Genomic DNA, 12,156 nt, shown 5'->3' with positions numbered 1-12,156 from the left:
GGCATAGTGGTTAAGTTTGTGTGCTCTGCTTCAGTAGCCTGGGGTTCACAGGTTTGGATCCTGAGTGTAGACCCAGCACCACACATCAAGCCGTGCTGTGGTGGCATCCCACATACAAAATAGAGGAAGACTGGCACAGATGTTAGCTCAGGGCCAATCTTCCTCAAGCAAAAAGAGGAAGATTGGCAACAGATGTTAGCTCAGAGCCAATCTTCCTCACACACACACAAAATATATATAGAGAGAGAGAGATGCAAAAGTACACAACAAAATACTAGCAACATGGTAACCAAATCCAGCAACATATAATAAGGATTATATAACATGCCCAAGTGGAGTTTATCCCAAGAATGAGATGTTGATTTATCATATGAAAATCAATCAATATATGGACCATATTAATGCAATATAGGGCAAAACCCACATGATCATAATCAATAGATATAGAAAAAGCATTCAATAAAATGAAACATCCTTCATGATAAAAACTCTCAACAAGCTAACAATAGGGGGGAATTTCCTCACCATAATGAAGGGCATCTATGAAAAACCCACAGCTTAACATCATAGTTAATAGTAAAAGCTGAAAGCTCTCCCCATAAAATCAAGAGAAGAGAGGATATTCCCTCACGCCACTTCTAGTCAACGTTGTACTAGAGGTCCTAGCCAGGGAAGTTAGGCAGCGGAAAGTAATGAAAGTCATCCAGATTGGAAAGGAAGAAGCAAAACTCTCTCTATTTGCAGATCACATGATCTTACATATAGAAAATCCTAAAGAACACGCGCGCACACACACACACACACACAATTAGCACTAATAAATGAGTTCAGCAGTGGGAGTGTAAAACAGTGAAGCCACTTTGGAAAATCATTTAGCAATTCCTCAAAAAGTTAAAGCAGATTTCAGTCCTCAGTATATACTCAAAAGAATTGAAAACATATGTCTACACCAAAACCTGTACACCAACGTTCACAGCAGTGTTATTTGTAACAGCCAAAATGTTGAAACAACCCAAGTATCCATCAACTGATTAATAGATACATAAAATCTGATATATCCATACAATGGAATATTACTTGGCCGTAAAAAGGAATGAAGTACTCCAAATATGTGCTACAACATGGATGCACATTGAAGGTATGATGTTAAGTGAAAGAAACCAGACACGAAGGCTGCATGTTACATGATTTCATTTATATGAAATGTCCAGATTAGGCAAATCTGTAGAGACAGTGGTTTCCAGGGGCTGGGGCAGAAGATGGAGAATGACTGCTAATGGGTGTGGACTTTCTTTCTGGGAAAATGAAACTGTTCTGGAGTTAGATAGCAGTCATTAACAGCACCCTGTTGAAGTTAAGTAGACTTACTGTCTTTGTGACCTTAAACAATGATAACAATAAACATAATAAAAATTTACAGTGCTGATTATACGCTAGGGCTTGTGCTAATCTTACTACAACCTAATGAAGTAGGTATATTATAATCTTCAAAGGAGAAACCTAATACCAGAGAGGCTAACATGTTACTTGGTGTCTCAAACCTTATTTCCACACCTCTGAAACGGGAATAATTATCTCATAAGGTTTAAGAGGATTAAATAAGATAATATGTAAATCTCCTCAGTCCCCTGTTGGTATGTGGTATACATTCAGAAAATGGAACTTCTGGGGGGCTGGCCCAGTGGTGCAGTGATTAAGTGCGCACGTTTCTCTTCTCAGCGGCCTGGGGTTTGCTGGTTCAGCTCCCGGGTGCAGACATGGCACCGCTTGGCATGCCATGCTGTGGTGGGCATCCCACGTATAACGTAGAGGAAGATGAGTACGGATGTTAGCTCAGAGCCAGTCTTCCTCAGCAAAAAAAAGAGGAGCATTGGCAGCAGTTAGCTCAGGGCTAATCTTCCTGAAAACAAAAATAAATTAAAAAAAAATAAAATGGAACTTGTTACTTTTTAAGTGAATGTTGTGTGATCTATATTATCTTCATTTAAAAAATCATGCTAACTTCCAATATATTATAGTGTTGATAGTGTGTAACACTTTTATTTGTTTTTGAACACAGGGCCCCCTGGACCAGCTGTTCCTCCACCTGCCAGCTGCCCAGGAGGCTTGCCTATGAGATTCTACAGTCCACAGCAGCCCAGTACCTTCCCCTTGTACCAGCCAACTAGTGGTATTGATCCTATCCAGTACCAGCCTGGCAAACATCCTATGCCAAATCAGTCGGCTCCAATAACATGGATGCCAGGACCAACTCTTATGCCAAACTGTCCTCCTGGTCTGGAATGCTTAGCCCAGGTACTCCACGTAAATCCAAATTATTTTCTTGTGAAGTGTGACTGATCTGACAAGAAGAGACAAAAGGCTAGATAGATAGAGAGTGATGGGTCAGTGATGACAGATGTCCAGTTTGTGAGACTGTAGGAATGGTACTACGAATATCAGAAATGTGAAGGAGGAGCAAAGAGGAGAGGAATGTTTTTGGTGGGATGAGTATGGTTTTCTAAAGGATGTATGCTGAATTTTAAGACAATCAAGATGTCCTGTTGAAGGCAGTTTAAAAAACAGGAACCAGTTTAAAACACAGGAACCAACCAAAAACTATCAAAGATGCTAATTGAGGTGTCATTTGCTTAGAAGTAGAGTTAACGTCAAGAAAAACAGCATAAAAAAGAACAGAACAGTAGACACTGAGTGAACTATGGAGGGCTTCAGCCCATTGCTTTTTCTCACCAGCCATAATTTTCATTAGCCATTCCTGCCACTCCCCAACCATACAGTGTAAGTAAAAATAGCGAACCCACCAAGGATGTTGCTTCAGACCAAGTTCCAGAGAACTCCTTCCCACAGTACAGTGACTTCTTATTTTCTGTCTTTTTAGACATTCTGGAGCCACCAGGACATTCAGATCAGAAACTGGGCCAATATGTCAAATTGATGTACCAAATGGTATTGTTTAAAAACACATGTCAGAAACTAAAAAGAAAAAAATACTTAATGAAAATAAGATAAAGCTAGTATTAGAAAGCCCTTAGAAGCAATTGAGTCATTGTTTTGCTTTTAGAAGAAGGAAGTGTTGGAATACATTCTAAGCAGGGGACTTGCCAGTTCAATACGTGTCTCCCCACATGGTCAGCCAGATCTTCCTTGGGGTTGACATATTTCTCTTCTCAGCTTTATACTTTGATAGAGACCCTGTTAATCCTATGCATTGAGAGCCATTGGTACAATGTTATAGTGCGGATATTTAAAGCCAATACAGTTGCATAAGAAAAACTGAGATTGTACATGAGCCAAAAATTTTATTAAGTTATTGTTTTGGCAAAATATTCACAAAATACAAAGCCAGTTATTCAGGTACACAGTCCTAGAGGAAACCCCTACATTATTTCAGAAGCTTATAAAATGTTTATCGTTAAGTTTAGAAGGTCTGTTTTTTATACTTGATGATAAATATGGAAATCGTCCTTAGAAATCCAAGATCTGGAGTCATTTCTCTTTTAAAAATGTGAAGCTGTAATATGCATTTAAATATTTTAAAAATGTTTTTTTAAATTTCATCTATTATTCTGACGGAAGTTAAATGAACATATTTTATGAATTCTATTTTCTCTTTCAGGAAGGTTTTGAATTAAAACATTAAATGAAAAAGAAACAAAACAGATTTGGAGCCAGACAAACCTGGTTTCTAATTCTAGCTCCACTTCCTCTTCACTGTACAACCTTGAGGAACCTTCCTGACCTCTTGGTGCTTGAATTTCATCATCAGCAAACTAGTACTAGCAATACGTACCTTATTACATTGTTAGGAGAATTTTTAACGAAATGAAGTTTGTAATGTGCATGCTAGTTTGGGCACCCAGGGCCCACCCAATGGGTGATCGCTGTGTGGATGTTATTTGTTGAAATACCTTATATGTGATTGGAAGACCCAGAGCCAATCATTCTCTTTATCATGTTCTTTATCTTAGTGTTTTTGCAATCTCAGGTGCAGATTACGTGAATCTTTATCAGGACCATCAAAACTCCGTAGCATCCAAAGTAGCAGGATTCTGTTCTTTCTGGAGTGTTGGCTTGGTCCGTGACTCCAGCAAATTGTTAGAGAACTGCTCCTAACAGCTGTAGTGTCTTACTGGGTAAACTTCATCTGCACTAACGGGCATCATTTCTTTAGAATATTTTGCTCAGTAGTGCACGCTTTTACCAAGAAATGAATAATTTTACTTTTTACTTCTAGATTTTAACATCCTGGATTTTCATTTATTTATTTATTTTTTTAAGGAAAATTAGCCCTGAGCTAACATCCATGCCCCATCTTCCTCTATTTTATGTGGGATGCCTGCCACAGCATGGCTTGACAAGTGGTGCGGACGTAGGTCTGCATGGGTATCCCACCCGGCGAACCCTGGGCCACACAAGTGGAACGTGTGCACTTAACCACTGCGCCACAGGTCCAGCCCCCATCCTGGATTTTTTACAGAGACTATAAACCACCTTAGTGGCCATTTTTGGTATTTTATAAGACATTTCTAGAGCACCTCACCTGATTGTGTTTTTATACAAGAAAAAGCTTTTAATGGAGGAAAGATTGTATCATCTCTATAACCTCCTGTAATAAGTCATACCACAAAACATCCATGTCCAGTTATTTCTCATTTTACTTGTTACCATATTCATGTATTTTTCATTAACCAACGTATTTAATGAATGTTTGGTGAAATACGGCATTTCAGGGAGTATTCTGGGCTCAGGGGTTAGGAAAGATCTAATTATATTATCTAAAATTATATAAATATGATTAGTCCGACTTCAAGGAGGTTTCTTTTTTTCTGCTAGAATGTTCTCAAGTTTAACAGATAATAGGCCCCTTAGACTGTCTGTAGAGTGATTCTTAAGTAAAGTTAAGGTAGAAGTTTATCTAATGGTATTCCCAACCTCCCTTTTCAGGAGATCCCGTCCCAGAATGTTTCCTCCCCTCTGCCCTAACCCTTCACATGCTTCCTGCCTTCATGGACCCTCCTTTTATTAAGGATGCAACTAGGGAAGACCCTGGCATTAGTAGCTCAAGTGAATAGAATTCAGTGTGTTAACCTTCTCCAGAGGTACCTGTAAGACACAGTCATGCGCCACATAATGATGTTTCCATCAATGACAGAGCACGTATACAACAGTAGTCCCATAAGATTAGTACCATATAGCTTGGGTGTGTAGGAGGCTGTACCATCTAGGTTTGTGTAGGTACACTCTATGATGTTCCCACAATGAAATTGCCTGAGTCATTTCTCAGAATGTATCCCTGTCGTTAAGTGATGCACGACCGTAATATAAAACTGGACACTCCTGTGTGAGGTCCACCCTGGCGAATTCGCTCTCTGTAAGTCCACTGAGAAAACTGCTTTCACTATGGCTTGTCTGTGTTAAAACATACTGAACTTCCTGAGCAACTCCAGTCTGGGTGACATGTCAGAGAGATCAGTGAGTAGGGACTGAGCTAGGAACGAGCTATGCCCACACAGGTTCTTCTAGATGCTATTACTGTAGCGGGAAGATGATTTTCTGATATACCAGGCAACTGTTTATCTTTTAAAGTAGCACTCGAGAAAAGTGGTTTTCCTGTCCAGACAGCTCTGCTAATAACCATCTGATGAGGTGCAAATGGGCTAATTTCACTGGATAAAAATTTTTTTTGATTGTATTCAATTTCAAAAATATATTTTAGTATCAACTGATGCATTTTAACGTCTCATCAGTTTCTTTTCTAATGCTGACTTGATTTAATTCTGATATTTCTCTCTCCTAATTGCTTTGTTCTATCCCAACAGTTGGACAACATACACGTTCTTCAGCATTTTGAGCCTCTGGAAAGTATGTACAATTTTGTAGTGTCCAGCAGTATGTGAATCAGGTGGAAATTTGCATTATCCAGTATCTAGTTGCTTATTTGTATTGATCACTTTTTAGTAGTGGAAAGAGAGAAGACTTTTCTCTATTACCCTTTCTTCAAGAAAGTAATTGTTTTGTGCAATTTTATCCATTTATATTTCAGATGTAAGCTCTTAGACTTGAAAAGGACTTATACTTTATCTGGTCACCCCCATATCCCTTACCCACCCCCTCTGCTTCCTGTTCACTTTTCATGCACGAGAAAAAGAGACAGCCAAAGCCTAAATGAGCTAGCCAGGGGCACCATAGTCAGCTTAGCAGTGATAGAGCTAGAAATAGAATCCAAGTCTGCTGAATTCTTGTCCAGTGCCCTTGCTTTGGAAGTAAGAAGAAATCGCAGTAAACACAATGCCTGTTCTCAGTTCATCCTCACTAGATTCCTCATGTCCCAGACCTACGCATTCATGACCAGCACATAGAGCCTTTGACTTTCCTTGGCTCATTTTCTTATTTGCAGTTAGCAATGACCCTCATCATCTCAGCATAGTTCATGAGCTGATTCATTTATGGTCCAATGTATAATTTTATTTAAATAGTTTTATATTTAAAGTTTTCTGAATTTAGGTACTCCAAGAATACTTTTTGAATCTTTGCTTTTGTGTGGAATAGGTTTTAAAATTATTTTATACTGAGCTTCTTAAAAGAAATGTTTTAAATTTTCAAAATAACTTAAGTACTTACAGGGCATATGAGTTACTATCTTTATGTTCTAATCAACTGCGTATATTTCACCTGAAATTTTTAAAAAACTATTTCGTTTTAAGCCCCTGAAAAACGCTACAAAAGGACTTCTTGAGGCCCATTTTAACTGCTTCTAATTTAAGATGGCTTTCTCATTTTATTTTTTAGAGGTGACAGGTTTTGAAACTAATAATAGATATGATATTAAAAATGACCTGGACCAGATGGTGTACATCGTAACTGAAGACACGGATGACTTTACCAGGAATTCTTACCGGACGCTAAGGCCCTTCGTCCTCCGGGTCACTGACTGTGGGGGCCGAGAAATCATGACAATGCAGAGACCTTTCAGATGCACCTGCTGTTGCTTCTGCTGTCCCTCCGCCAGGCAAGAGGTCAGAGAGCAGAAGTCTAATCCATTGTTTCTTTCTGTTCCACCTCTTCACGGCATGGCTGTGCTCCTTCAAAAACTACACAGGAGGGGACTTTCACTGGCTCTGCCAGTCAGAATGAGAGAAGATAGTGGGGAGGGAGGAAGCCAAATTATCTCCCCTACAGAAAATCACACAGGACTTTTTCTTGTGGGTTCATGTCTCTTGCTAGTTGGTGGGTCAAACTGATAGAACACAATTCTGTCAGTTTTGTCTCCTGAATTAGAAATTTACCTATCACCTAGAACAGATTTATCTAAATATAACTATGTATCCCCAGATAAGGTGATACTAAGCACAAACATGTGCTTTTAGAATCGGAAGAGACTTGAGATAACTTTACACTATGCATCATAACCCATCTCTTGCTACAGGGAAAGAAAGGGTGGTACAAAAGGTGGCAAAGTGCCTGAGGATGGTGTTACACTTTACCGAGCACTGGGACCAGAGTGCGCGTGCGCTGGCTTCCAGTCGGGTTACTCTTCTATGACCTGTGCAGCTCTAGGAAAGTTGTTTGCTGCAGGGAAAAGAAAAGCAATTTTAGAGAGAGGTCCAAGAGAATTTGAATTTCACTTATGCCACATACTTAAATTTGGCCAGTTTACTTAACCTCTTTGAGCTTCAGTGTTCTTATACACAAACTGGGCAGAAGAATACCCTTTAGGATTACTGGGATATTTAAATGATATGCGAGGTACTAGTGTTTACAATGGCAGTTTTTTTACAGCCCTCTCTGTGCCTTGATTTATTCACCTGTAAACTGAAGATATTAATAGTACCCATCTCAGAGGATGATTGTTTTGAGGACTAAATACTAAATAAATGTCAACTGCTTAGCACAGTGTCTGGCAAACAGTGTAGCTCAATGAATATTAGCTAGTGTTGTCAGATATCTTTCTTCTTTTCATTCTTGTCTTTGTAATATTAGCCTTATATTTAAGGTGAACCTCTACCTCATATCCTTGATGCTGTCAACCCAAGTAACCAATAACCATTCTATAGATAGGAGAGAGAAGGTAAGTCAAGCTGAGGATTATAACCTGGGAGAGCAGCCTTCACAAGGGAAGAAAGCGCTCTGGGGAAGCGGTTTTCAGTACAGTTTTATATCTTTTTAGAACAAAAAGCGTACATCAAACACGCCCAGGATACATATTCATCAAGTTTCAAAGAGATATTCAGCTGCAAATTACCAGGTTAACATGACCCTGATGTCTGGGAAAGGAAACTTATCATCAGGAGTGCTGATACTGGCGTCAAGAAAGGAAGCATGCGTCCTTATCTTAAGGGTGCATTCTTTTCCTTTGAGATGTTTAATGCGTTCTTTACTTTAATGGTTAAAACAGATGTACAGTGTATGTTGATAGGCCATAAGTCAAGCTTCTTTAGTTCAAACCAAATCAGTTTAAGCAAGAATAGTTACCCCGTATACCTCCATATGTGAACATCTCTTGTCAATTGCATGGTAGGCATTTTTCGTCATATTTATGAGTCGAACTTAGTAAATCAAAGCCTCTAAGTGCAGCCTTCCAAGATTATAGGAAGCCAGCATAGAGTAGATAAAATTAAAATTACAACCTTAGTCCAATGCATAGAATTTTTGTCCCACAACTTATCTAGATTTTTTTCTGATTTCTCCAGTTTTGCTTGTATTCATGTGTGTGTGTGTGTGTGTATTTAGTTCTATGCAGTTTTGTCAGCTGTGTAGATTCCTGCATCCACCACCACAATACAAATACCAAACAGTCCAATTACCACAAAAAAACCTTTTTATAACCACACCTCCCTCGGCCTCCTCTTCATCCCTAACCCCTGGAAACTACTAATCTGTTCTCCATCTCTATAATTTTGTCATTTCAAGAATGCTATATAAACAGAATCATAGAATATGCAACCTTTTAGGATTAGCTTTCTTCACTCAGTGTAATTACCTTGAGATTCATACAAGTTGTTACATATATCAACAGTTCGTTTCCTTTTATGGCTGAGTAATGTATCATGGTATGATTTTTTTTAAGCAATTTATTTGTATACAGTTTTGATTTTTTTATCTTTTAGGCCTAAACTTGTATGAGATCTCAATCCTAGGAAACTATCAAATTTATATGTTTGTATATATGTGCGAATGTATATATATGAACAGTAATATCTTGATCTGACAGTTCATGAAGCTGTATAGTCCTGCCCCATGGTGAGACCCAGGGGACTCGAGATTCTTAGGAGAGTATATATGACGCCAGAGAAATCATCAGTAGAACTTTTACTTTGGGCTTTTACCAAATAATTTAATTTTATGACTCTTTTGTTACTAAATATGAAGATCTAAGTTCTTCACAAGAGAATATTGTAAAGATAATTAGCTAAAAGAAGGTAGTGGACAATATTTTAAAACTCTTTGAAAATAGCTTTATATTCCCATACACACTTTCTGTTGTTTTTACAATATACAATTTTTAAAATGCTTCGTTTCTCTTTTATTTTCTACGATAATTGTCATGTCTGAAGATTTAAATCTAAGAAGTTAGCTTGTTGCTTTTTCATGGGTTATTCCAGAAGACATGAGACCCCTAGATCAGAGACAAAGAACTTTATTACTGCACAGTAAGCAGCATGAGCATCAGCATGTTGTGTAGGTCCGCTTGTCTTTAAGTTGTAAGGGGTTGACTCAGGAGCCCAGGCAGATGCTACATGTATAGCTGAGGACAACTGAGCTTGGAGAACTGGTCATTTTATAACTAACAGTAACTTTATCCCAAAGGGAAGCATGACCTCATCTCTCAAGGCTGTTCACTGAAATACAATGTAAGAACCAGCCCAGGTGAAATGGAAGCCTCTCTCCCAAGGACCATTTCCCCAGTCCTTGAAATAAGAACATATCTATGTTGTGTGTATGTGTATATGTGCGTAATCGCATCCTCGCCTCTGTCACTGCTTCACTTGCAGCTGGAGGTGCAGTGTCCTCCTGGCGTCACCATTGGCTTTGTTGCGGAACACTGGAACCTGTGCAGGGCAGTTTACAGCATCCAAAATGAGAAGAAAGAGAATGTGCTGGGAGTACGGGGGCCATGCTCAACCTATGGCTGTGGTTCAGATTCTGTTTTTGAGGTAAACAAATGTAAAAATAATGTTTCTACTATTTTTTCTGCATGTACTGACAGCCCTCAGAATGATCTGGTTTTAGATGAATTTTCCATGCGAATGAATAAAGTAGTATGAGGAAAGAGTTAATTAACCAGTTGACATCAAATGATTTTCAAATAATTGTTAGTGGATTGCTTAATGTTTTCCAAGATGTGAGCTTCTTTTTCATGATTTCAGTGTTTGATAAAGGTAAGAAGAAATCACTTAAAACATTAAACCTGAGAGGGAATAGCTTGACCTAATCCATTCATTTTATTCTTGGCTGCATTTAATTAACCATTTTTACAAAGATTTCCAGGATCGGAATATAAGTCCTAAGTAATGAAAGTGCATAACGTATCACAGAACATAGAGAGCACCCCTGAGGTTATGCAAATTGCTTGTTTGCAGGATACAAGTCTATCCACATCCTCAAGAAATAGGACAACACTGACAACATGGATAAAACGCAGAATAGGCTATGACATTTTCTCAGGAAATAGAAAAATCCTTTTGTTTTGCCTTTATCTCAGTGGCTACAGAATGATTGCTTATTCCCCTACAATTCTGACAAAGGAGATTCCTAGAAATCTTCTTAAAGAGTTCTTTCTGAATGCCTTGCAATTCAGCAAGACTCATCATTTAAAATTGCTCATTCAGGTAGTTCCTGTGACACGCAATAAATTTCCTTAGTTCTCATTTTACCTCACCATGTCATCAAGCATTGCTTGACAGAAGACCATTGTAGAGAAATAGAAACTGTCGATAAGCCAAATTTCAGGGGTAGATCTGTGGATATTCTAATCACCAAAAGTTAGTATTTGAGTATTTTCCTTGTGGCAAGTGCCAGGGTCCCCCTTTCAGAAGCTGAAGCCCTTCAGATCCTGGTGTCCTTTAAGAAGACAGAGTGGATGAAGCCCACACAAGCTGGAGTGATTATAGGAAGTTTGACAAGTGCACAGAACCATGCCTCCTTGCTTTTGATCCTGTGTTTCCCTCAACTGGAGGAGACACCCTCCCCATCCCTAATTCCCATCCTTTGGTATGTTGAAAAGAATTTCAAAATCAATGAAAATCATACCTCCTCTGACAGACTCCCCTAATAACTCATTTGAGGATGAAGAGAGAACACTGGCCTGAGATTATAAGATATATCACAGTTCAGTCATTAACCCGTTGCAAGGCATTAAGCCTTCTTGGACGTAATTTCCTATTTGAAGTTATATTATTACTGTGTTCATTTCTTGCACTATGTTGATGCTATCTCAGTGTAAATGGCTTATAAAAAGAAGACTGAAACCTGTATTATAATATCTTTCAATCATCATAAAGTCACATTCTTGTCTCTCTAGGTCATATCCCTTGATGGTGTATCCAACATCGGCAGTATTGTTAGGAAGTGGAATGGTTTGTTATCTGCAATGGGCGATGCTGACCACTTTGAGATTCACTTCCCATTAGACCTGGACGTGAAGATGAAAGCCGTGATTTTTGGAGCTTGCTTCCTCATTGTAAGCCTTTTGCTTTTGAGTTATCTTGAGAGAATTATTCTTTCTGATGAGGAGCGGTGTAGTACAGTGGAAAGGAAATAAGCTTTGAAACTAGGCCAACTTCTGTCTCTGCCACTTACTGGTTACATGTTATGCAAAGTGTTTAACACTTGCAAGCCTCAGTCTCTTCATCTCTAAAATGGAGATAAAAATAGTTATATTTTTCAGGGTTTTGAATATTAGCTATCATATGAGTAAAGGGGCCAGTAGAGTGCTTGGAAGATATTAGGCATCCAATAGGTGTAATGGTCATCATTGCCTGTATTTATCATTCTCACTATTTAAAGAAGCCTGTCCTATGATTTCTTAAGAACTAAGATAACTCTAAAGCTGATAGTCTTTTCCTCCACCTACTGCCCCTCTATCAGTGTACTCCTTGGTGGTGTACCATCCTTAGATTTATTAGGTACAATTCCCTTGCTGTATTTCTGACTAAT

The 12,156-nt window shown here is 38.6% G+C and overlaps 1 protein-coding gene across 1 annotated transcript in view; it reads left to right on the top strand.

Annotated features, from left to right (window-relative positions):
• The window catches only part of PLSCR4 (phospholipid scramblase 4), a 43,718-nt gene that overhangs the window by 29,096 nt on the left and 2,466 nt on the right, over positions 1-12,156 (top strand). Inside the window, exons 5-9 of the mRNA XM_044754713.2 lie at positions 2,060-2,295; positions 5,820-5,862; positions 6,790-7,016; positions 9,993-10,154; positions 11,522-11,680. Of these exons, the coding sequence (XP_044610648.1) occupies positions 2,060-2,295; positions 5,820-5,862; positions 6,790-7,016; positions 9,993-10,154; positions 11,522-11,680 (827 nt within the window). The remainder of the gene's footprint in view (positions 1-2,059; positions 2,296-5,819; positions 5,863-6,789; positions 7,017-9,992; positions 10,155-11,521; positions 11,681-12,156) is intronic.

Source organism: Equus asinus, chromosome 21 (genome assembly GCF_041296235.1).
Source record: "Equus asinus isolate D_3611 breed Donkey chromosome 21, EquAss-T2T_v2, whole genome shotgun sequence".
NCBI classification, from domain to species: domain Eukaryota; kingdom Metazoa; phylum Chordata; class Mammalia; order Perissodactyla; family Equidae; genus Equus; species Equus asinus.
The sequence above is the reverse complement of the archived record's forward strand: the minus strand, read 5'-3'. Positions and strand labels throughout refer to the sequence as shown.